This window comes from Hypanus sabinus, chromosome 29, assembly GCF_030144855.1.
Source record: "Hypanus sabinus isolate sHypSab1 chromosome 29, sHypSab1.hap1, whole genome shotgun sequence".
In the NCBI taxonomy this organism is placed as follows: Eukaryota; Metazoa; Chordata; class Chondrichthyes; order Myliobatiformes; family Dasyatidae; genus Hypanus; species Hypanus sabinus.
Window position 1 is genome coordinate 26016368 of NC_082734.1, and position 27224 is coordinate 26043591.

At 43.6% G+C, this 27224-nt stretch overlaps 1 protein-coding gene across 4 annotated transcripts in view; it reads right to left on the reverse strand.

Moving 5' to 3' along the window:
• LOC132383147 (protein phosphatase 1 regulatory subunit 12A-like) overlaps positions 1-26741 on the reverse strand; it is a 96578-nt gene extending 69837 nt beyond the window's left edge. For all 4 annotated transcript variants that reach the window (XM_059953993.1, XM_059953990.1, XM_059953994.1 and 1 more), the window contains exons 1-5: positions 26434-26741; positions 13741-13871; positions 2752-2870; positions 2132-2291; positions 1006-1150 (exon numbers count right to left, since the gene is read on the reverse strand). In XM_059953993.1, the coding sequence (XP_059809976.1) occupies positions 1006-1150; positions 2132-2291; positions 2752-2870; positions 13741-13871; positions 26434-26727 (849 nt within the window). In that variant the 5' untranslated portion in view covers positions 26728-26741. The remainder of the gene's footprint in view (positions 1-1005; positions 1151-2131; positions 2292-2751; positions 2871-13740; positions 13872-26433) is intronic.
• Between the last annotated feature and the right edge of the window lie 483 nt (positions 26742-27224).

The window sequence follows — 27224 nt, forward strand, 5'->3', positions numbered from 1 at the left end:
GAACCCCACCAAGTCACGATTATACTGCTTATCGAGCATGTGATAGAGTGTGTTTCTGGGTAATCTGGGTCAAGCCTAAAACACCCAAACCAAAGAAATGCTTCCAGAGAAGAAGGAAGGACTTTGAAAAGCAATGAAATAATGGTTGGCAATCTCCCAGATGACCAAGTGAGGTGAGGAGAAACTGAATCAATTACTTTATGATCCTATCACTGTGCTGAATCAGTTGCACCAACAATGTTACTGGATCACCACCAGAATTTGTAATTCCTTGATGCACAATGTTTGAGCTTTGAGTAAGAGAGCAACCTCTGAATCTCCCAAGTTCTGCTCGTGGTGTCTGAAAGTTAAAACCTGTCACCATGGACTTGGGCACACCGAAGAACCGCCCATTGTACACAGCTTCTAATCATCATCAACACAATAAACTCTTAGTCCATTCCAGCCAACATCTCCACCCACCAATTGTAACAGGTGGATGTGCTCCAAATCTGTCTAACTAGCAGATTACACAATGCCAACTCTGTTCTGTCTTCAACCCATTAGGAGACCATGCGAGCAGTTCACTAGTTCCATCACTAAAGCTGCCAAATTAAGCTCTGATGACGAACTCTGAGTAGTAGTCCAAGTCCGCACAGTAAGCAGCTGATATTCCTGGCTGCACGCCTCGATAAATGGAGTTCAGAAAAGAACAATTAAATATCACCTTCACTCTTTGTAGATAATTTTAAGATGCAAAGTAAAAATCTTCTGAATTTAAAAACTGACAGCTAGAAAGATTTGTTCCTTGAACTATGCTGTGGCCACATAACATGGAGGTGGGTACTTACAAGCAGTGAGGCACTAATGGTGCCTCAACCCCATTGCAACAGTAAAATGGGTTACTTCTGTAGAAGAACTGATTTAAAATAGGATTTCTTTTGGCTAGGTGCTCCAAAATCCTGGGAATAAGAACTACAATTGAAAGAAACACAAATAATCCCATTTATGTTAAAAAAAATGTACCGAATTATTTAATGCTTCCATGTCACAGAAATGCTCCACGAGAAGTTTGCAAGAGTCCTCCATTCCCCAGTGTGCAGCAGCATGCAGTGGGGTCCAGCCATCCTTGTCCCGTGCAGCGACGCTGAACCCTGCCTGAAGGAGTAACCTGCAATGCAATTTCACTGGTTAACAAATGAAGAGATCATCACAGTTGATAAGTAGCTATTCCATGAATAGTGATGAAAGACAACAGCGTTCTTCAGTCAGTATGTCTAGCAGAGAAGGAAGCCCATTGGACTACTGTGATGTATGGACTCAAATGTTTAACAATCAGATTAATTTCCTCAATTCCAGTTTCCCTACCTTGTTTATTAGAGCACTTCATAACATGAACTCTTGTATCTGCATTTACGATCTCTAAAGGAGAACAAACCAGGAACACTATACTGAATTAAGCCAGCAGTCCTTTTATTCCCTCATCTGTTTATTGGTAGCACAGGAGCAGTCATGTAAATAGACACCAGATGTCAACTATCCCCCCCTCAGGATACACAGAAAAAATTGCTCACATCTCATTCTGGAGATAAATAAAAGATGCAGAATCTTTTACCGGATCTGACTGGCAGTTTTTATTATACAGAATATAGAACACTCTAGCAAAATTACAAGCTCTTTGGCCCAAGGTGTTGTGCTCTCCTTTCAACCTACTCTAGAATCAATCTAACTTTCCTACAACATATTTCATTTATTTTTTTCATCCATGTGTCCACCTAAGAGTCTCTTAGATGTCTGTAATGTATCTGCCCCTCTCACCATCCCTGTTGGGGTGCTCCACGCACTCACCCCTCTGTAAAAAAAAATTATCTCTGGCACCAACCCCCCCCCCCCACCATATTTTCCTCCAGTGACCTTAAAATTACACTCCTTCGCACTAGCCATTTCCGCCTTGAGGAAAAGTGTCTCTGGCTATCTCGGTCTATTTGACTTTCAGCAAAAACACAATACCAAGAAAGCCCCTTGGTACCCCAAGGTATTTGGTCTAGCCTCCTTCTATAGAGATCACAGCTCCTACTCGTATAATTGATATGCCCAGAATTAGCTGGCTAGACATGTATCTGAGACACAGAATGCTGGAAATCATACTTACCTCATCACTTCGATGTAGCCTTTAGCTGCAGCAACGTGGAGGGCATTAGCACCAGTTTTCGGGTGAGACTCATCTTCAATCTTTCCACTATTTAGCCACTGCCTGGCATGCTGCAGCATCAAGTCTTCCTCCTCTCGCCTCGCAGACTCCACATCAATCCCTGCCGGAATAGGAGCAGGCAATTTCTGTACAAGGAAGTTTAATGTACCTTAACAACACACTCCCTACCCACCAACGTCTATCCCAAATTTTCTAGCAGCTACAGTCTTGAATCACTGTCATCTTCAAGGCACAAACAACAACTGCCCAAGCGAGCTCACCACCACTTGTCAGGGACAACGGATGCTGCGCTGCACTACAGATCACTGATTTAACTCAATGTTGGCTGAATGTCAGGACCTCTACTCTCAAAAATTGTCCAAGGTCTTCTTTTAGGTGCCACCTGAATACAGGGATGTAATTCAAAGCCTTGCAAGATAAGGATGGAGGTTTAATTCAATGCCTCACACACAGTAAGAAACCCTCAGTGTTAAACTCCCAACTCCAGGGATGAGCCACTGACACAAAATACATTTGCAATTCGCATGCTGCCCTCTCAGCAGGGTAACTCATGGACGTACCTTGCTTAGTAATCTCAGCCTGCAGAAAGCTCTCCATGTAGTCCTCCTCAGCAAGGTCATTTGGCAACTGGCCATCACTGTTCACAGCAGCAATGTTGGCACCATGGTTAATTAAACATCTGCAAAGCATTGAAAGTTATTAGAAACACTACAGATTCAAATGGAAATAAATCATTATTGAGATACAGAGATAATGGAGAGGGAGCAATCAGGATTTTAAACCAGTTGGAATATGTATAAAGGTCACAGCCTCAGAACAGGATTCCCCTGTAGAATTGAGATGAGGAGGAACTTCTTTAGCCAGAGGGTAGTGAATCAATGAAATTCACTGCCACAGATGGCTTTGCAACCAAGTTATTTAAAGTAAAGGTTGATAGATTTTTGATCAGTAAAGGTGTCAAAGGTTATGTGAAGAAGGTAGAAGAGTTGGACTGAGATGGATTATAAATCAGTCAGAACTGAATGGCAAAATAGTTGATGGGCCGAGTGGCCTAATTCTGCTCCTAAGTTTTATGGAAGCGATCAGACAACACGAAGATTAGAATTTATAATGTGTGGAAACTGCTTCCCATGGTGCAAAGGGAGAGTGAGGGGGGACCTATCACAGGCTGATAAAATCAGAGGCAGACAGAAGGTGAATGGTCATGGTGGGAGGGGAAATATCTAAAGGGGACACAAGGGGCAGTTTCCCACTCCATGCCCTCCCCCCCACAGAGGGTGGTGGGTATGTCTAACAAGCTGCCAGAGGACATTGTACAGGTGGGTGCAACAACAATCTTTATCAGGTAAACACTTAGAGGGATATGGGGCAAGTGGGATCAGCTTGGTCAGTATGAGGGCCTGTTTGCATGCTGTTTGACTCTATGACTGGATAGCATATGGAAATGAAACTAGTAAATGGTCATTCAAACAAATAAACCAGGCACTATGCCAGTCCATGTGAATATCCACTCATTATTGATTAAAAACCCTTCTCTGTCATCCTCTATAATGTGTGATTAATCTGTACTCCTGCATTTTAAGATTAAGTGTCTGCTAAAATTAACATTTACTATACAGAATTTATGCAAAAGGAATATAACGTATCAATAAATAAATACAACCTGTCACCAAAATAAGACTTGAAGAAGACTGAACATCAGGTTCAAACACAATTGCTAACTTTGATACCTTTCACCTGCGGTTATCCGGTATGTTACAGCCGGAACTTGGGAAACATTTGAAGGAATTGACAGCAATGCACAAAAGGGAAGAATAAAAATAATTCGAAGTTCAATGTGAGAATTTAGATTTCTGCATTCAGTACACCTTTCACAATCTCTGGACTCATATCCTTTCTGATCAAGTAACTTCTCCAATGTGTAGTCACTATCATAATGTAGAAAATACAGGAGCCAATTTGCACACAATCTCTGTTGGATCCGACTGTTTTATTCTTAGTTTACATTGTTTAATTGTTATTTTCTTTGCAGTTTAACAATTATATGTTTGTATTTAATATAATTTCTTATATACATGTAACTGCCTAATATGCTTCCTAGTGGTAATAATATGTAAAGTGGATTCTGGTTAATTGGGACACAACGGAACCAATGCATTTTGGTCCAATTAAGTGGCTGCCCCAATAAGCCGAAGTTTCACAGAAATTAAAAGATATATAAAAAGATAAACTATTGTATAGCTGAGTAAAAAATTATGTACTTAAATGAAAAACAGAGAAATTTAGAACACTATCAATACCACTACAGAGGCTGGTTAGAAACTGTTCAGCAAGTCAGCTGCCCCAATTAAGTGGCATAGTATCCCAAATAAATGAAAGGAATCGGCTATCTTCTCGACTAGCTTTTGGTCTTTAAGAGTTGGCCCAAATAAGTGGCTGCCCTGATTAACCGACGACACACTGTATATGCAAGTTTAATATGCCTCTCGTGGTTATAAGAAGTATGATTCTGGAAAAGTCTGGGAAATTTCTGTATTCTGCATTATTTGAATAATAGCTATCTCATTGGTTAACACGTAGCTATATATTTGAATAGAATTTTCCACATCTCTGTAGTATAAAAATAACTGATGATGGAGCCAGTGCTATCTTCTTAGTTTTAGCTTCTTAATCTAACTTTCCCTTCACTTTTCATACCTCCATCACTGTCTGTTTCAATTTCTTTTTGTCCTATGAACACTTAATAAAATGATCATGAAACAAGTTATTGTGTCTCTTTCGTAACTCCTGAAAGAATCTTGGATTAAAACATCAGAATCTGACCTCCTTCAACCCAGTTTTTAAAAGTCTTTTTTAAACTCAGAGAAATATATTCTGACCTGCAGACTGTAGACAACTGCACTGCTCTTTGAAACAACCAGGCACGCACTTGACTTAAAGTTTACTCCTAACTTTGAAGTAGAACTCAATGAGTCACAGTCAATACCATTGCCAAAGAGCTAAAATTTAGGATGGCTAATCCAAGGAACTAAACTGAAAGTTATTTTTCACAATCAATGGACAATTTAGGAGGCAGGCATGGGAAGAAAGTACAAGAGGAGAGTTTCCCTTCTTCGTATTTTGTCCCCATTTCCTTGAAGTAGACACATGACGAGTTATGAGAGGAGGAATTTAAATTTAAATCCAATGAGGCAAGAGGCTGAAAATCACTCACAGAAAAAAGGAAAATTGGCCATTTATGTTTCAAACCATTTGACGTTGGCTCAGGCTGTCAGATGTTTAGCCTAAATGTCTATAGAACACAATACAGCCCTTTGGCTCACAAAGTTGTGACAACCTACTCCACAATCAATCTAACCCTTCCCACCTACACAGCCATAACACTCCACTTTTCTTACATTTCTCCATGTGCATATCTAAGTCTCTTAGTTGGTCCTAATGTACCTTTGGCAGGGTGTTCTTGCACCCACCACGTTTTGTAAAAAAAACTTACCTCTGACATCTCACCTATTGATTACATTGATGCACTTTGGCACTGGTCATTGTTACCTTGGAAAAAAATGTATAATTGTCTATGTCTCTCATAATCTTATACATCTTTCAGCATCCTCTTCTCCAAACAGAAAAGCCCTAGGTTGCTCGACCTTTGCTCACGAAACCTGCTCTCAAATCCAGGCAGCGTCCTGGTAAATCTCCTCTGCACCCTCTCGAAAGCTTCCACATCCTGGACAGTTTGCACCTGAACTGGAGGGGAACTAATGGTGCTCTGGGTCGGGTGGGGGGGGGGAGTGGGGAAAGGGGGGTTTAAATTAGACTTGCAGAGGAAAGGGAACCAGAATCCCAGGGCAGATAGTGGTGTGGTTGTGGGCAAAGAAGATGTTATGCCAATATACAAAGACAGGAACCGAAAGGTTGAGCATTGTGAAGTTGATTTCAATGCAAGTAGTATTGTAGTAAGATAGATGAGCTTGAAGCATGGATCAGCATGTGGAATTATGACATTATAGCTATTAGTGAGACTTGGTTGCTAAAGAGCCAAGACTGGCAGCGCAATGTTCTGGAGTTCTGGTGTTTTAGACATGATAGAGAGCTAGGGATGGCATTACCAGCCAAGGAAAATGTCATGGCAGTGCTCAGACAGGACAGCCAGTATGGCTCATCAACTCAAGCTGTATGGGTGAACTCAAGCTGTATGGGTGGAACTGTGGAATAAAAAAGGAATGACCACATTAATAGGATTGTATTATAAACCACCCAAGTAGTCAGTACGATTCAGAGGAGTAAATCTGTAGAGATAGCAAAAAAAAATAAGGTTATAAAAGTAGGCAATTCTTACTTTCATATAGTGACTGGGACTCTCATACTGTAAAGGATTGGATAGGATAGGATTTGTCAAATGGTTTTAGGAAAGTTCCCTTAATCAATATTGAAAGATCCCAACTAGAGATTAAATGGGTATAGCAATGCCGGGATTTTAACAGAGAATTAGAGAATGGAAAACCGAGCGGCCAAACGGACAGCTACAGGTTCCAATAGGCCCTGAGCATGAGCCCCTTGTTGAAATAGTGAAATCCATCAGTTATCAGCATGTCTTCTTGGTACTGCTCATTGGTTGAAATAATAGGTCATTTATTTAAAGCTGGAGTATAGATCACAGAACAAATGATGTGATATTCTATTTCCTGCCCATTCAAAGGCCAAACATATTGTTACTGTTCCTTATCAAACCTGTTACAGGTTTTCTGGTGCATACAGATCTGCAGGTTGAATAAAGGTCAGGCTGGCATTATACTTTAAATAAAGACTTTTTTTTAATTAGAGGCCTCTCTATTTGTGAAATGGTTTCTGTGAACTCAAAGCAAAGCCACTTACATTTTCAACATCAGTCTTTACCACAGACCACAGCCTGAAGAGATTAGCTTTATCACATGTACATTGAAACATACAGTGAAATGTGCCGTTCCCATCAATGACCAACACGGTCTAAGATTGTGCCCGCAAGTGTCAAAGTTCAAAGCAAATATAAGTCACCATATACAACCCGGATATTTATTTACTTGCGGGCATACTCAATAAATCCATAATAGAATAATAATCATAATAGACCCAATGAAAGACCACACCAACTTGGTTTAATCAGTGCAAAAGACAACAAACTGTGTGAATACAAAAAGGAATAATAAATAGATAGATAGATAAATAAATAAGCAAGCAAGCAAGCAATAAATATCAAGAATATGAAATGAGATTCCTTGAGAGTGAGTCCATAGGTTGTGGGAACATTTCAATAATGAGGCAAGTGAAGTTATTCCCTTTGGTTTAAGAGCCTGATGGTTGAGGGGTAATAACTATTTCTGAAGCTGGTGGTGTGAGTGCTGAGGCTCCTTTACCTTCTTCCTGATGGCAGCAGCAAACAGAGGACATGTCCTGGGTGGTGGGGGTCCATGATGATGGACAATGCTTTCCTGAAACAACGCTTCATGTAAACGTGCTCAATGGTGGGAAGGGCTTTACCCGTGATGGACTACATCCACTACCTTTTGTAAGATTTTCAGTTCAAGCGCACACCAGACTATGATGCAGCCACTCAATATACTCTACACATCTACAAAGTCATGCCAAAACTCTTAAGGAAATAGTGGTGTTGTCATGCTTAATTCATAAATGCATTTATGTCCCAGGACAGGTCCTCTGAAATAAAAACACTGAGGAATTAAATTAGGTGAACCTCTCCACCTCTGTTCCTCTCATGAGGACTGGCTCATGGACCTCTGGTTTCCTCCCTCTGAAGTTAATAACCAGTTCCTTGGTCTTTCTGATATAGAGTAAGAGGTTGTTGTTATGGCACTACTCAGCCAGATTTTCAATCTCCCTCCTATATGCTGATTCCTCACCACCTTTGATTCATCATACGACAGCGGTGTTTGTCAGCAAACTTGACTATGGCATTGGAGCTGTGCTCAGCTACACAGTCATAAAATGTGTGGCTGCTGGGAGATCCTGCTTTCTCTGTCCGCCAGAGAAAGCAGGATCTCCCAGTGGCCACACATTTTAATTCCACGTCGCATTCCCATTCTGATACGTCTATCCATGGCCTCCTCTACTGTTAAGATGAAGCCACACTCAGGTTGAAGGAACAACACCTTATATTCCGTCTGGGTAGCCTCCAACTTGATGGAATGAACATTGATTTCTCTAACTTCTGTTAATGACCCTCCTCCCCTTCTTACCCCATCCCTTATTTATTCATTCATCCATTTTCCCCTTCCTTTTTTTTCTCTCTCTGCCCCTCTCACAATCACTCTTTGCCTGTTCTCCATCTCCCTCTGGTGCTCCCCTCCCCCTTTCTTTCTCCCCAGGCCTCCCATCCCATGATCCTTTCCCTACTCCAGCTCTGTATGCCTTTTGCCAATCATGTTTCCAGCTCTTAGCTTCACCCCACCCCCTCCTGTCTTCTATTATTTCTGATTCCCCCCTCCCCCTCCTACTTTCAAATCTCTTACTATCTTTTCTTTCAGTTAGTCCTGACGAAGGGTCTCAGCCCGAAACATCGACTGTCCTTTTCCTATAGATGCTGCCTGGCCTACTGAGTTCCACCAGCATTTTGTGTGTATTGAATGTAACGTTTAATGTATGTTTAGAAGAAACTGAGACTAGAATTTACTGCATGTGAAAACATGCTTGAATCATAAAAGGCTCTGCCTCTGAAACAGTCCTTTAACAATTAGAAAGTTAAAATACTGAAGAAATTATGCATTTCTAACTGTTCGTTCAGAAGCATCTGCTTACAACAGCTTGTGTTGGCTCTCATATTCTTTTCAGCAGATCCAAATACTTCTTACTGCCATTGTGAAACACTGCAATGTAGAAACCAGCAGGAATGACACAATAAGCTGCATTTGCAAGTTAAAGGGATGCATATGCCCTGAAGACGCAATGAAACATAGCAGCTCTTTTATGTGTAGCTCTGATGGAAAATGGTGTTTAGACCCCACTCCTGTTGGCAAATGTATTATTGAGAAAGTAAAACTGTAGACTTAAGAGAACAATTCAGTACTTGAGAGACATCAGAAACTGCTGCATACCTTGCCTCATGGAAAAATGGGTCACCCCTGCAGTTTTGGATGCAGAACTGCAGCCTGAGGGCTTCACCATTCATCACAAAGACAGGACTGCTGAGTCTTCTAAAGGTCAAGGAGCTGGAGTATGCTTCATGATTCATGGTGCATACAAACGGCAGTTCTGTCTCAATCCTGCTCACTCAACCTGGAACATCAAGTGTCGTCCACTTTATCTGCCAAGGGAGTTTTCTACAGTCATCCTGGTAGTGGTGTACCTTCCACCTCTGACCAATGTCGAGCAGGAACTGGAGGAACTGAGCACTGATCAGCAATCACAAAACAACACACCCTGATAACTTCCCTATCACTGAGGGGTATTTAAACCAGGCCAGCTTGAAGAAGTTTCTGAACAACTACCACCAATATATCACCTGTGGAACCAGAGGAGGCAACACACTTGACCACTGCTATACCACCATCCTACGCCCACACTTTGAAAAGTCTGATTACTTGGCCTTATTTCTACTTCCAGCATAGAGGCAGAGATTAAAGACTAGATGAATCTCAGTGCTGTACATAGTGACATATATGTAGCTTGATAATACATTTACTTTGAACTTCTGGATTTTGCCCATGGCACCAGTGGTGTGGACCAAGAACAAAGGTCAAGGGAGGCAGAGGAGTGCTTACCAGACTGCTTTGAGTTGGTTGACTGGACAATATTCATGAATTCATTTTTGAATCTGAATGAATTTGCCACAGTTTTTGCTGACTTCAAGAATATACTGGACATATCCAAACCAAAAGCCATAGATGAACCAGCAGATTCTTAGTCTGCTGAAGGCTAGACCTGTGGCATTCAAGACTGGTGATCCAGAATTATACAAGTAGTCTGGGTATGACCTACGGAAGGTTATTTTAAAGGCAGTAAAATTCTGATTGAAGTTAGAGATGGAATTGGATGTACGTCAGCTCTGGCAGGATTTGCAGGCTAAGCAGAGCAGGGTGAGGTGCCTCAATGACTATTGCCCTGTTGCACACACATCTACTGTGAAGAAGTGCTTTGATAGGTTGGCCATGGCCAGAATCAACTCCTGCCTGAGGATCTGGACACTGCAATCTGACTATCACCATAATAGATCTACAGCGGATGCAGTCTCACTGGCAATCCTGTTGGCCTTGGATCACATGGCCAATAGCAATACCCAACACAAGGCTGCTGTTTATTGCTTATAGCTAAGTATTCAACCGCATCATACCCTCAATACTAATCAACAATATCCAAAACCTGGCTGCTTGACTTCCTCATCGGCAAGGCCCAGCCAGTGGGGATCGGAAATATCATCTCCGCCTCACTGACCATTAACACTGGCACATCTCAAGGATGTGTGCTCAGTCTACTGCACTGCTCTCTCTACAGCCGCGGCTGTGTGGCTAGACACAGCTCAAACATCATCCATAAATTTGCGATGAGAATAGGTAGTTTAAAAGATTTGGCATGGACTAGATGGGTCGAAGGGCCTGTTTCTGTGCTGTACTTTTCTATGACTCTGCCAAACACAACTACTGTTGGCTGAATTTCATTCGGTGATGAGGAGGTGTACAGTGTGAGATAGATCAGCTGGTTAAGTGGTATTGCAACAACAACCTTACACTCAAAGTAAGACCAAGGAGATGATTGTGGACTTGAGGTAGAGGAAGCTGAGGGAACACACACCAGTCCTCATCAAGGGATCAGCAGAGGAAAGGGTGTCAACGTTTATGAAGGTCCATCCTGGGCCCAACATATTAATGTAATTTCAAAGAAGGCATGACAATGGCTATATTTCATTAGGAATTTGAGACTTGGTATGTCACCAAAGACTCTCGCAAGTTGCTAGAGATGTACCTATGGGGGGCATTCTAACTGGTTGCATCACACTCTGGTATGGAGGGGCCACTGTTCAGGATCAAATTTGCAATTTTCAGTCATGGGCACTAGCCTTACCAGTATCCAGGTCATTTTCAAAAGGTGATGCCTCAAAAAGGCTGTATCCATCATTAAAGACCCACCCCCCCTCCTTCACCCAGGACATGCCCTCTTCTCATTGCTACCGTTGAGGAGGTACAGGAGCCTGAAGACACACACTCAACGTTTTAGGAACAGCTTTACCCCTCTCCCATCAGAATTATTAATCTACAATGAACCGATGTACACCTCACAATTTTTTTCTCTTTTGCTTTCTCTTTTTGAACTAAATATCATTAATTTTTTATTATATATTTATTATAGTTTATGGTTTTTAAAATTATTACATATGGCAATGTACTGCTGCCACAAAACCACAAATTTGCCAGGATATTAAATCTGATTGTGATTCTGATTACAGGATGGATATTGACCAGAAATTAGGACATTTCCAAACCACATTTCAAAATAGAGCCTTGGGAGCTTTCTATATTCACCCAAGAGGGCAGATAATGGCTTGACTTAGCCATTGCTTTACAATACTGCACAGCCATTTTCACTTAAATCTTTGGATTACATTTGAATCGATAACTTTTATAATAAACCCATTCCTGATTCTGGTTACCTTTAGTCCAGCTGACACATGCCATAAGGCATTTTCAGGAACACTACTCAGGAGATGGACACAGAGAATGAAGTGAGGCAAAGCAGAATCAACACAGAGGAGGAGATGTTTGCTGTCCTGAGGCAAATTGGGGTGGATAAATCCCCAAGGCCTGAGAAGGTGTACCCTCAGACCCCACGGGAGGCAAGAGCAGAAACTGCAGCATCCTTAGCAGAGATATTAAAATCATCCTTAGTGACAGAGGATTGGAGGATAGCCAAAGTTGTTCTGCTGTTCAAGAAAGGCTCTAAAAATAAACCAGGAAATTATAGGCCAGTGACCCTGACATCAGTAGTGGGAAAGTTACTGGAAGATATTCTGAGGGACTGGATATATGAATATTTGAACAGTCATGGCAATGTATGGGTGGGTGTTTCATGAGTTCAGTCTTTTAAAATAGCTTCGTGCATGGTAGGTCACGGCTAACCAATCTTAGTTACCAGGAAAGTTGACGAAGGCAAGGCAGTGAATATTGTCCACATGGACTTAAGCAAGGCATTTGACAAGGCCCCATATAGGAGGTAGTTCAAGAAGGTTCAATTGCTCGGCATTCAAGGTAGTAGATTGGATTAGGCATTGGCTTTGCGGGAAACACCAGAGGGTGGTAGTAGATAGCTGCCTCTCTGATTAGAGGCCTGTGACTAGTCGAGTGCCGCAGGGATTGGTGCTGGGACCGTTGTTTGTCATCTGTACCAACAATCTGTATGATAAAGTGGTTAACTGGATCAGCAAATTTGCGGATGACACCAAGACCGGGAGCGGAGTGGACGGTGAGGAAGGCTAGCATGGCTTGCACTGGGATCTGCATCAGCTTAAAAAAAAGGCAAGTGGAATTTAATGCAGAAGTGTGAGGTGCTGCACTTTGGTAGGACCAACCAAGGCAGATCTTACATGGTGAACAGTAGGGTACAGAGAAGTGTGGTAGAACACGGGGATCTGAGTATATAGGTCCATAATTCATTGGAAGTGGTGTCACAGGATGATAGGGTTGGACTAGATGGGCCAAAGGGCCTGTCTGTGTTGTACTTTTCCATGATTCTATTAGGCACTCCAAGGAGTGTTACCAAGAAAAGTGACTCCAAGCGACATCAGATCAAGTGACCAAAATGCTCCCTATTTTTCCCAATATTTGGTAATGAGCAATAGCGTTGCCATAATTTACTCTGCACATAAAACCTATTACGGCAACACTCGCAGAAAAAAGCGGTTTAAATTAAGCTGATAACTTTCCACGATGCTCTTAATTTGTCAGTGAGAGACCTGAAACCTTCTGCACTTCAAAGAAATATCTCAGTACAAAAAGCCGCTTTAAGCAGGTTGTCAGGATGACAGCATTGAATCCATAACTACACCAAGTACTGTTTTCACAGCTCATACAAATATAGTAATAGTTCACACCAAGCATGAATATTGAGAAGAAAACAAGACTGAACTCATGAAACACCCACCCATACATTGCCAAACTGAGAACCTTTCACTGATCAACCAGTAACAGGGAACACAGCAAGATCCCACTCAGGTTCCCCACTGAGGATTACAGCCACCACATCAACCAGGCACCTCAACTATCTTGCTAAAGGACCATAGAACAACTTTATTGTCCATACACACTTACATGTATTTGGAATTTACTGTGGTGTGTTGGTGAGACATGCCACAAAAACAAACATTTATCAATCATAAATTATATAAAATATAAAGTTAGAGGTTAAAATACAGATATGGAATAAAATATGCATAAATACCAGCATGCATTTACAATATAAACTTCTACATATACAATCTTTTATTTATAGAACAAGGCATTACATATGAATGAACATTGTCAAGGTTTCTCCAAGCCTGACTGCATAGTAGAATTGATGTCAAAACTTACTCAACAATTTCGGAATAACCGCAAGATACAGCCACATGAAGTGGTGTCCATCCCTCATTGTCTGACTGGTCAACGTTCGCATTCTGTGCCAGCAGAAACTCTACCATTTCCAGGTTTTCATCAATGCATGCCTGCAAAAGAAAGCACATTGGTTAAAATGTATTTACAGCTTTATACTTTATACTTGTGACTGTGTGGCTAAGTACAGTTCCAATGCTATACTTAAGTTTGCAGATGATACCACTGTCATTGGCAGAATCAAATGTGGTAACAAGTTGACATATAGGAGGGAGATTGAAAATCTGGTTGAATGGTGCCACAGCAACAACCTCTCACTCAATGTCAGCAAAACCAAACTGCGGATTTATTGAGAACAGGAGGAGGAAAGCATAGGTCCACAAGCCAACCCTCATCAGGGGATCAGAGGTGGAGAGGGTCAGCAACTTTAAATTCCTTGCAGTTAACACTTCAGAGGATCTGTCCTGGATCTAGCACAAAAATGCCATTATAAAGAAGGCACCCACCTCTACTTTCCTTGCAGTTTGCAAAGATACATCATATCATCTTAAACCTCTACAGTGCATGGTGCAGAGTGTACTGACTGATTGTATCACAGCTTGGTATGGAAATACCAACACGCTTGACAGGAACATTCTACAGAAAGTAGTGAATACAGCCCAGTCTATCACAGGTAAAGCCCTCCCCACCATCATGTATATCTACAAGGAATGTTGTCGCTGAAAAGCAGCATCCAACACCAGGGACACCCACCACTCTGGACATGCCCTCTTCTTGCTGCTGCTGCTATCAGGAAGCGAGTGCGGGAGCCTCAGGACCCACAACACCAGGTTCAGGAATCGTTATTACCCTTCAACCATCCGGCTCTTGAACCAGAGAGGGTAACTCACTCCAACACTGAACTGATTCCTTGACCTACAGTCTCAGTTTCAAACACTCTTACAACTCACGCTCTCAATATTATTTATTTATTATTTTGTATTTTGTTTTGTATTTGCACAAGTTGTTGTCTTTTGTACAGATCTTTATTGATTCTACTGTGTTTCTTTGTATCTACTCCGAAAGCCAACAGGAAAATGAATCTCAGGGTTGCTTATGGTGACACACATGCAACTTTGACGATAAATTTACTTTGAACTTTGATAAGACTGAATACAATTGAGACCATTAATAAAGACCATTTTCTAAGTGGGGAGAAAATTGAAAAATCAGAGGTGCAGGGGGCCTTAAAGGTTAGCTTCAGACTGAGTTGGTGGTGAGGAAAGCAAATGCAATGTTAACATTCACTTTAAGAGGACTAAAATATAAAAGCAAGGGTATAATGCTGAGGCTATTGGAGTATAAAAGTTGCATTGTTTGTTGTGTAGCCAAAACTAGTCAGCTTTGAGTTTGCTATTTGCTATGCATGTATCCAATTTAGTAGGAGAATGAAATCTTAAGAATGTATAAGATAATGGGGTGTTAATGAGAGGCTAGCTAAAAGATGTATATTATAATGGTGTGTTAATAAGAGGTAGCTAAGAGATGTAGATTAGAACATGATTAAGTCAATGGGTAGAAACAATAGCGGCGGATGTACTTGTGATACGCAACTGTAGACCATTGGATATGCTAATGCAACTAAACCAGGAGATTGCTATGTCCAAGGATCGGTGGGCAATCAGCGACTAGATCAATGACTGTCTCAGCTTTGATTTGCAAATTAAAGTTTAACCCTTCTTGAAGAATCTTCTGCATCTCCTGGTCGTTTGTGGGGCACGAGAAACCTATAACATGTTGGTCAGACCACAGTTGCAACATTGTGAGCAGTTTTGGCTCCCTTATCTAAGATGAGTTGGCATTGGAGAGGGTCCAGAGGTGGTTCACGACAATGATCCTGGGGAAGAAAGGGTTAACATAAGAGGAGCATTTGGTGGCTATGAGCCTGTACTTACTGGATTTTTGAAGAATGAGTGAATGAGTGGTGATCTCTTTGAAAATTGAAAAGCATAGATAGAGACAATGTTTCCCATAGTGGGGGGGGGGGGCGGGTCTAGGACCAGAGGGCACAGCCTCAGTATAGAAAGATGTCCATTTAGAACAGCGATGAGGAAGAATTTCTTTAGTCAGAGGGTAGTGAATCTGTGGAATTCATTGCCAGAGATGGCTGTGGAGGCCTAGTCATTTGACTATATTTAAAGCAGATTAGTGAGGGCAGCAAAGGTTAGAGAGAGAAGGCATGAGGATGGGGTTGAGCCATGATGGAGTGGCAGAGTCTGCTCTTTTGTCTTATGCAACATCCATCCAGCAGCATTCTGATCTACAGCAGACACCAATTTAAACTAAGGTAACTTATGGACCCTTAGAACATTCTGATAGCCGACCTTCTTCATAAATCCATGCTGCCACGAAGCCCACAACTGCTTGATATTTTCATAATGTCATACATTGTATTTGGAAACAAAAATCTCCTTTTATTATTACAGATGGTATATTCCAGACTATAATAATTTATTCCATAAATTACTCCCAATTTATACTAATTTCATTTTACACTAGTTTCACCATTTTACCTGGCTGCCAAAAAATGCGATGACTTTTGTCATTTTAAATCCCTCTACAGCCTCCCGCTTACCAAACCTTTCACCATTTTAGAATTCTCCAAATCCTCCATGTTACTTCACTCCTGCCTAATTATCTGCTATCTCCCATTAGTAATAGCTTCCAAACTGTCAGGGCCCCAAGTTATGAACATATTCCCTAAGTTCGTCACTCCCCCACCCCCCTGTCTCAATATTTCCTACTAGCACTTTGCTAGTAAAACAAAAGCTTTAGAAAAGGCTAGGGTTTGGGTCCTTTCATATGCAAGATTATGGAGTGGGGGTACATCTGGGCTACACAGAGAATCATTTCTCATTACCAGATAGTTTAGGGAACAGGGGATTCAGAACATGTTAGCGTAGTGTCAACCTGAAAGTATTAACCTGCTCAGTTGAGGAAAAACACCAGAGACACAAAATCACCTCTGAAACGGTTTTTATTCAGAGAGGAGTTCGCAGACCCACGCACTTCGGGCGTAAGACAGCCAACTCCCAATTTGTCGGTTTACGAAGGTCATACTTATACCCAAAAACAGGGTACTATATTCGCAAATATGGTTACTGATTCAAATCCATCAATTGATTGGCTATTGCATAGCTAAGCACGCAAAATATTCAGAATAAGCATAGACGCAAGCAAAACACTCGAAATAGGTATACAGCTCAAAATATTTTGCCAAACACATTGTCTTGTGGTCGCAAGGTTCCTGTTCTTTGTGGTGGCCACATGCTGTCTGGGACCTTAATTTAGCAACCTCTTCCCTGTTCTCCTACACTTCCCCAATGACGTATCCTCTCCCTGGTCCTGTCTACATAGCTTGCTACACTTACCCCTCACCCACCCCTTCAACACGTACCCCTTACCCTCTTCACATTCTCAGTAGCAGTCACCATAATGCTATTTACAGTGCCAGCAACCTGGGTTTAATTCCCACTGCTGTCTATAAAGAGTTTGTATGTTCTCGCTTTGACCACGTGGGCTTCCTCTGCATGCTCCGGTTTCATTCCACATTCTAAAGATTCTAAAGGGTTAGTAGGTTAATTGGGTGTAGCTGGCGGCATAGGCTTATTGGACCGCAAGGGTGGGTTTGTAACCGTGCTCCATCTCTAAAATAAGGTGACGCTGCCCCGTACATCCCCTTGAACCCACCCCTTGTCAATTTCAATGCATGCTCTCTGGTACTAGACACTCCAACCCCTCAGCCTCTGGCACTCCAGAGAAAACAACCCAAGTTTATCCAGCCTCTCGAGATAGCACATGCCTTCTAAACCAGACAGCATTCTGCACCCTCTCCAAAGCCTCAACATCCTTCCTATAGTGGGGTGACCAGAACTGTAAGCAATTCTCCAAATGTGCCCTAACCAGGTTGTTATAAAGTTGCAACCTAACCTCTTGACTTTTGAACTCAATGCCTTAATTAATAAAAGCAAGCATTCCAAAAGCCTTCTTAAAACCACTATATTGACTTGGAGACACACGTTCCTTTCCAAAAATGTCCAGATAAGCACTTGGTTTATTCAGATAGCATTGAAAAACTACAATGGTTGGCAGCTATGGTAGGTGGAAGAGCCTATTTCTGAAGTGTACTCTGTAGCTCTTTGGCAGGTTGAAGACAGGAGGGGGAGAAAATGATTTCTTGACCTTTAAAACTGCGATGAGCTTAAGGTTACTACCAGTATAGGGAGTGCTAAGAGTCATCCAGAACTTTCAAACTCCATAGGAACTTGAGCTATAAAAATTTTCCCGGCTACAGGGAGAGAAAAGAGGGAATAGAATTGATTGGAATGGTCAACAATGAGCAAGCACTGAACTTCACGTACCAATGTGTATATAGGAAAGTTGTTCCTTTACAACTTTGACTCTTAGTAAATATTTCACTAACTGATGGGCAGCACATTTAATACTCCATTCAACACCAAAAAGCATCCCAACCAAATGTGTTCCCACATCCTCCAGCAACAGGTCACAGAAACACACACTTTTTCGAGCTGGACAGAAACTACAGGCAAAATCCTGGCTGAGTTCCTCCACTCAATACAATACCCCATCAACTACTTCAAGCTCCACCCAAGTTTTCAATCAGCTGTACATAGAAGTTCGAGGGTTGAACTTTGCAAGAACTAAGAGCTATCATTACAAAAATTAGCCCATTTGACCTATCGAGTCTGATCTACCATTCGATCATGGGTATTTTTTTAAACTCTCAACCCTATTCTCCTACCTTCTCCTCAAAAACTCTGCTGCTGTCAATAATCAAGAACCTATTAACCTCTGCTTTAGATATACCCAACAATCAACCTCCTCCAACCACCAGAGCTTAAACTGTTGTTTTTCACCTCAGCTACTTGCCAAATTGTTCCTTAATTCACCTTTCATCGACTTCACCATTCACTTGCTCATAAACCTGCTCCTGAATCTCTATTCGGCCATCTAATACTCAAACCCCTTTATGATTCTGCCACCGAAGGAAGTACTTTGCCCCATTCTATAAATAATAGTTCTCAACTTTAACAACCTCATGTATGACCTGGTGGAGTAGTTGTTAAATTAATGAATTATTTCTCTGATATGGACCAATAAATTAATACCATAATAATAAAAAACAAAAAACATATCATTAATGATAACCAAAATCCTATTTGTCACAAGGAGACAAATCCAGATTTCCCATTTGACAATGATCATTCAACTGCCAGTCTACTCCAGTTTGAACAACCAATTTGCACTATGCTTACAGACACAAGCCCTCATGTCCAGGAACACTTCTGTTGTAGAGTTCTTGTCTCTCATGACAAGACTCTACCCTTCTGTTGCAGAGTTCATGTCTGACTGTCATCTTTCCCTGCCCTACATACCTGATAGGTGATTTTTATAAATGACCTGGATGAGGAAGTGGAGGGATGGGTTCGTAAATTTGCTGACACAAAGGTTGGAGGTGATGTGGATAGTGTGGAAGGTTGTCAGAGGTTGTCAGAAACACACTGAGTCTCAGCAATTTGCAGAACGGTAAACTTTATTTTTCGAGTCTGCAGAGTCGGACCCAACCAGCTCCTGCTAGATTGAGTGCCGAATTACACTTTGCACAGTTTTTTATACCCTACTTGTTTACGATTTTGTGAGTTGCACCCATGTGAGGTGCAGACATTCTTCCTTAATCTCATTACAAAATTACAGTGGGACATCGATGGGATGCAAAACTGGGCTGAGAAGTGGCAGATGGAGTTCAACCCAGTAAGTGTGAGGTGGTTCATTTTGGTAGGTCAAATATTATGGCAGAATATAGTATTAATGGTAAGACTCTTGGTAGTGTGGAGAATCAGAGGGATCTTGGGGTTCGAGTCCATAGGACACTCAAAGCTGCTGCTCAGGTTGACTGTGGTTAAGAAGGCATATGGTGTATTGGCCTTCATGAATAGTGGGATTGAGTTTAGGAGCTGAGAGGTAATGTTGCAGCTATATAGGACCCTGGTCAGACCCCACTTGGAGTACTGTACTCAGTTCCAGTCACCTCACTACAGGAAGGATGTGGAAACTATAGAAAGGGTGCAGAGGAGATTTACAAGGATGTTGCCTGGATTGGGGAGCATGCTTTATGAGAATAGGTTGAGTGAACTCAGCCTTTTCTCCTTGGAGCGACGGAGGATGAGAGGTGACCTGATAGAGGTGTACAAGATGATGAGAGGCATTGATGGTATGGTCAGTCAGAGGCTTTTCCCCAGGACTGAAATGGCTAACATGACAGTGCACAGTTCTAAGGTGCTTGGAAGTAGGTACAGAGGAGATGAGGAGAGATCATGATTTGATGGAGCCAAGGTTAACTGAGGATCAGTGAATTGATCTCCAACTGGTTCACATTAATTTTAAGGGCCTTTTCGTTTTTACTTTCTTTTCTTTACTAATCCTTTAGCTAAGGTTCATAAATATACTGTAATTCCTTTATTTGTTTGTAGTGTGCTGTCTGTTATTTCTTGGCACTGAGTTGTCATAGGGTTGCAAATTACACAGCATCCACACAAACCAGGGTTTGGGGTGGGAGAGCCGTCTCAATCTCACGGGTTTGGCAGGACCGGAGTGTGTCTTCCCTGGACTTAAACAGCCAAGGAAACCAGCAGGGTTTGATACAGATCCACAGAAAGTGTATCTTTGAGAGAAGTATAAAGTTTGGGAGCTAGGAAGCCAAACAGTATCAGCATCACAGCGAAGCAACTCAGACGGGGAAAGAGATCTCAGAGTAAGTGGGGCAGGGAAAGATGAGTTAGGTGTTTTGAAAGTAAGAAATAAGAACTTTACAACAGAAGTGTTTCTGGACCTGAGGGCTCGTGTCTGTAAGCAAAGAGACTGCTGAGTGAAGGGGTACATTAATAGGGTGTTCAAACTGGACTAGGCTGGGAGCTGAAACCATTAATGATGATTACCAAATGGGAGAGAGCATGCTGTCAGCAAATTTTAAAGCAAATGTAAAATTTTTGAATGGGAGGGTGTGTGTTCTTAGTATGTCAGGTTGAAGCAATATTTTACTATGACTTCATCCAATTCAGAAAGGCTCATCATGGAAAAAAAACTGCACCAGACCGAGTGGCTTCGTCCAGAAAAACTCCGTCAGGCCGAGTGGCTTCGTCCAGAAAAACTCCGTCAACCGAGTGGCTTCGTCCAGAAAAACTCCGTCAGGCCGAGTGGCTTCGTCCAGAAAAACTCCGTCAGGCCGAGTGGCTTCGTCCAGAAAAACTCCGTCAACGGAGTGGCTTCGTCCAGAAAAACTCCGTCAACGGAGTGGCTTCGTCCAGAAAAACTCCGTCAACGGAGTGGCTTCGTCCAGAAAAACTCCGTCAACGGAGTGGCTTCGTCCAGAAAAACTCCGTCAGGCCGAGTGGCTTCGTCCAGAAAAACTCCGTCAACGGAGTGGCTTCGTCCAGAAAAACTCCGTCAACGGAGTGGCTTCGTCCAGAAAAACTCCGTCAACGGAGTGGCTTCGTCCAGAAAAACTCCGTCAACGGAGTGGCTTCGTCCAGAAAAACTCCGTCAACCGAGTGGCTTCGTCCAGAAAAACTCCGTCAACCGAGTGGCTTCGTCCAGAAAAACTCCGTCAACCGAGTGGCTTCGTCCAGAAAAACTCCGTCAACCGAGTGGCTTCGTCCAGAAAAACTCCGTCAACCGAGTGGCTTCGTCCAGAAAAACTCCAGCAGACCGAGTGGCTTCGTCCAGAAAAACTCCAGCAGACCGAGTGGCTTCGTCCAGAAAAACTCCGTCAACCGAGTGGCTTCGTCCAGAAAAACTCCAGCAGACCGAGTGGCTTCGTCCAGAAAAACTCCAGCAGACCGAGTGGCTTCGTCCAGAAAAACTCCAGCAGACCGAGTGGCTTCGTCCAGAAAAACTCCAGCAGACCGAGTGGCTTCGTCCAGAAAAACTCCGTCAGGCCGAGTGGCTTCGTCCAAAAAAACTCCGTCAGGCCGAGTGGCTTCGTCCAAAAAAACTCCAGCAGGCCGAGTGGCTTCGTCCAGAAAAACTCCGTCAGGCCGAGTGGCTTCGTCCAGAAAAACTCCGTCAGGCCGAGTGGCTTCGTCCAGAAAAACTCCGTCAGGCCGAGTGGCTTCGTCCAGAAAAACTCCTCCAGGTCGAGTGGCTTCGTCCAGAAAAACTCGGTCAGGCCGAGTGGCTTCGTCCAGAAAAACTCCACCAGGCCGAGTGGCTTCGTCCAAAAAAACTCCGTCAGGCCGAGTGGCTTCGTCCAGAAAAACTCCGTCAGGCCGAGTGGCTTCGTCCAGAAAAACTCCGTCAACGGAGTGGCTTCGTCCAGAAAAACTCCGTCAACGGAGTGGCTTCGTCCAGAAAAACTCCGTCAACGGAGTGGCTTCGTCCAGAAAAACTCCGTCAACGGAGTGGCTTCGTCCAGAAAAACTCCGTCAACGGAGTGGCTTCGTCCAGAAAAACTCCGTCAACGGAGTGGCTTCGTCCAGAAAAACTCCGTCAACGGAGTGGCTTCGTCCAGAAAAACTCCGTCAACGGAGTGGCTTCGTCCAGAAAAACTCCGTCAGGCCGAGTGGCTTCGTCCAGAAAAACTCCGTCAACGGAGTGGCTTCGTCCAGAAAAACTCCGTCAACGGAGTGGCTTCGTCCAGAAAAACTCCGTCAACGGAGTGGCTTCGTCCAGAAAAACTCCGTCAACGGAGTGGCTTCGTCCAGAAAAACTCCGTCAACGGAGTGGCTTCGTCCAGAAAAACTCCGTCAACGGAGTGGCTTCGTCCAGAAAAACTCCGTCAACGGAGTGGCTTCGTCCAGAAAAACTCCGTCAACGGAGTGGCTTCGTCCAGAAAAACTCCGTCAACGGAGTGGCTTCGTCCAGAAAAACTCCGTCAACGGAGTGGCTTCGTCCAGAAAAACTCCGTCAACGGAGTGGCTTCGTCCAGAAAAACTCCGTCAACGGAGTGGCTTCGTCCAGAAAAACTCCGTCAACCGAGTGGCTTCGTCCAGAAAAACTCCGTTAACGGAGTGGCTTCGTCCAGAAAAACTCCGTCAACCGAGTGGCTTCGTCCAGAAAAACTCCAGCAGACCGAGTGGCTTCGTCCAGAAAAACTCCAGCAGACCGAGTGGCTTCGTCCAGAAAAACTCCGTCAACCGAGTGGCTTCGTCCAGAAAAACTCCAGCAGACCGAGTGGCTTCGTCCAGAAAAACTCCAGCAGACCGAGTGGCTTCGTCCAGAAAAACTCCAGCAGACCGAGTGGCTTCGTCCAGAAAAACTCCAGCAGACCGAGTGGCTTCGTCCAGAAAAACTCCAGCAGACCGAGTGGCTTCGTCCAGAAAAACTCCGTCAGGCCGAGTGGCTTCGTCCAAAAAAACTCCGTCAGGCCGAGTGGCTTCGTCCAAAAAAACTCCAGCAGGCCGAGTGGCTTTGTCCAGAAAAACTCCGTCAGGCCGAGTGGCTTTGTCCAGAAAAACTCCGTCAGGCCGAGTGGCTTTGTCCAGAAAAACTCCGTCAGGCCGAGTGGCTTCGTCCAGAAAAACTCCTCCAGGTCGAGTGGCTTCGTCCAGAAAAACTCGGTCAGGCCGAGTGGCTTCGTCCAGAAAAACTCCACCAGGCCGAGTGGCTTCGTCCAAAAAAACTCCGTCAGGCCGAGTGGCTTCGTCCAAAAAAACTCCAGCAGGCCGAGTGGCTTTGTCCAGAAAAACTCCGTCAGGCCGAGTGGCTTCGTCCAGAAAAACTCCTCCAGGCCGAGTGGCTTCGTCCAGAAAAACTCCACCAGACCGAGTGGCTTTGTCCAGAAAAACTCCACCAGACCGAGTGGCTTCGTCCAGAAAAACTCGGTCAGGCCGAGTGGATGCAAATGATTGTGGAAAAAAATATGAGTCAGCCTTTGCGAGGAACAGACATTGCATTCATCCAGCACCTGATCTTATCCTCAGGGCTTCAGTATCTATTATTTATGTGCAACCACTGGCATCAACAGCTCACCTTAACATCTCAAAACCCACTGTCTCACAAGGACACAGTCATTCAGAAACTAAAGGAAATGGCATGAGAGATAACCAAGATTTAGTGCCGAGGTTTCCAAACTCCTTTATGCCATAGACCAAACCATTAAGTAAGGGGTCTGCGGACCTAGATTGGGAATCCCTTACCTCGTGTGAATTAGTACAGGACAACAAAAACTAAACTATGTAGCTGAACAATCAGAGGACAAACGGAAATATGGACACATTCAACCCGAGTTCGTAAATATTTTAATGCAGCAAAGTTCTCCGCAGGAGTACAATTCAACAAAACATCACAGTGTGGTTCAGCATTGGTTGCAGGTGGATACCTGAAGCCAGTTTAAAGCCAGAGCTCGGCAGATGAAGAGGTGGCCTCCTGGGTGCCCAGGTTAGAAGGATGTATACTTGTTGGGGTGGGGGTGTTGAAGGTCAGTGAAGTTATAGACTTAAGAGGGGCAAGGCCAGGATAGACATGCAAACTGGAGATATCTGTTGTCTGGGAATCAATAACCGTCAACATGGACATGGCAGATGGGCCGGTAAGATGATGCAAGCCAGGGCGAGGGTCACAAATAGAGGCAGGAGTCAGCTGCAGGCAAACAGGATAATGGTTTCAGCAGCAGGTGTGCCAAAGCAGGATGAGAAATGAGCACTCCCTTTGAGGTGCGAGTACATGGTGTCAGACACAAGGATAGAGGTATAACCCACCATTCTAGGGATATCAAATTAGAGTGACACAGCTGAAGGACTGCTACCCTATGAGAACAATTCAAAGTGAAACATGTCAATTAACAACTACTTTACAAATTGCACCTTTTACATCCAATTCTCATTTATTTGAACTGGACCAAGCAGATCACGGCAGCAGAATTATGACCGAAACATTAAAACTGCTCAGATTGCCGAGGACACCAAATGCAATATATTTTTAAATATCTTTGCCTTTTCATTACAAACTACACATTGAAACAAATGCTACACCCTTCAATGAGTTATCGTAAACCACTAGGATTATTTGTGTCTTTGCCAGTAAACCCTGGCCTTCTTTCACATGAACAAAAGCAATGATGCAACCTATTTAAAATGGGACGTTTCTGGGCATTGGAAAATACTGGAAATAAGAAATAGGTCAGGCAGCATTTGTTAGAAAAGAAACAGAATTAGTATCTCAGACCACAAATTAAAATGGAAACCTGGAATAAATGCTCATTCCAGTCCCAGTGAAGGGTCTGGACCCAAAATATCGACTGTTTATTCCTCCCCATAGAAGCTGCCTGACCTGTTGAGTTCCTCAAGTCAAGTCTATTGTCATTTTGATCATAAACTGCTGCATTTTGTGTGTTGCTCTGGTTTCTAGCATCTGCGGAACTCTTGTGTAATAGAAACACATCGAATGAGACAAACAGCAGGTTAAACTACACTTGTGAAACAGAAATACTGTTAACGTTTCAGGTTGAAGTGTTTGTCATTCCACAGATGCTAAGCATTTCAGAATCAGATTTCATATCATTACCCTACAATTTGTTGTTTTGTAACAGTACGGAGCAATACATAGTAAACAACCATAATTACAATAAGAAATATTGTCCTCTGAGGTGAGAGTACATGGTGTCAAATACAAGTGCAGACACACAATCCATTACAAACTCCTCCAAGAGGGCTACAACCTCATCCTTGGGGATGGAGGCTTGCATGCCTCAATGACCCAGAAAGGTACGTTGGCTGGAGTCAGGGTTTGACTTTTGGTACTTTGACTCTTGGTAAGGTCACCCATGCCAAAGAGGTGAAAGGGTAGAGGCAAGACTAAGAGTGGTCCACCGGTCCTCCAGGTTCAGGGCTAACAACCCTGACTGGGCAAACAAAATTGTTATGGAAACAGCAATGAAGAATCCTCCTAAGCTTGACTCAATTCCTGAGTCTCCACCCGGAACATTCGTGACTGCCAGTAGTGAAAACCGAGAGAGAGCTATACTGACAAGATAAAGGAAGCCCTGAACACCGCCAGAGGTGCAGGACCTTCATCGCTGCCCTAAATGACAGCGGCGTAATGGTCAGTAATAAATATATAAACTGATATACAACTTAAATAGTTTAGAAAGAGAGTAAAATAAAGAGGTAGTGTACATGGGCTCATTCTCCATTCAGAAATCTGTCGGCAGAGAGGAGTGCTCCTAAAACATTGAGAGAGTTAGTTTTTGATTTACAATGCAATCTTTTTGTTCCATCAGCACGGGGAGGTGGGGAATGATACACATTGTGGAAAGAACGCCAACTTTGGAAGCAATTGGTTCCTGTTCACATTTCAGATTCGCCTTTGAAATTCACAACCACCTCCAGCAATGTGCCGTTTCTCCAAACCCAGCTATCACAAGGCAAGTCTACAGAAATATTCACTTTGGTCACGGGAAGGAGCCCCATTTTTGAACAGAGGCACTAGCCTTAACACCTCAACTGCATGAGGCATCTAAACAGCAGATATATAGTTCCAACAAGACGCACAGGAAACGTTAAACTACATTTCCCAGAGAACAGCGCGACAAATTAATTATACACATGCGCACACGGAGGGCGCCGGTATCTCTAAGCATGCGCAGGAAGAGGTGCCGACGCTGCGCAAGCGCAATCTCACCTGGTGCAGGGCACTGATGCCGTCCGCGTTGGCGCAGTTGACGCTGGCCCCGCCCCGCAGCATCTCGGCCGCGTCCCGCGCGTCCCCGCTCGCACAGGCCGCCAGGAACTCGGCCGCCGCCTCAAACCGCACCCGCCGCGGGCTGCACCCCGCACCGGGCCGTGCCCGCCACCGCGGCTCGCTCGCCTCCAGGTCGGTACACGAGCCCCTCCAGCGCTGCAATTGCAGCTTCCGCTTCTCGCTAGCGGCCACGGCGGCGGCAGCGGCCACCCCGCTGCCCGGCCGCTCCGACATTTTGCACAGCTCCCGCCCTCTTTCCGCGGGCATGCCCTACGCGCTGACATGCTTCCGGTGCGTGGGCCGGTTTGACATCCTGGGAAATGTAGTCTGCGCAGACTGGGACTGATGGGAACTGTAGTTCAGATATAGGGTTGCGGGGTCTCGGAGTTGTACTCCCCCTGCGGCTGGGCTTTGGGCCTTGAAATGTTTGGACAAGTAAATTAAACTCCAGTCAGATTGGTCTGTCTTTTGACGGAATAACGCCTTTGGCAACTTGTGAGGTTGATTATAGCAGGGTAAGTCAATAAACACTGATTCCAGATATGTCAGGGTAACATTATTAGGAAAGGGCGAACAGACTGGGTTGAAGGGTATCAATGAGATGCCTTCAAAACTAAGAAAGGTTTTAAAGGGACACACACAAAATTCTGGAGGAACTCAAAAGGCCTGGTAGCATCTATGGTAAAAAGTAACAGTCAACATTTCAAAGTAAACAGCTGGTAAGTGGATTG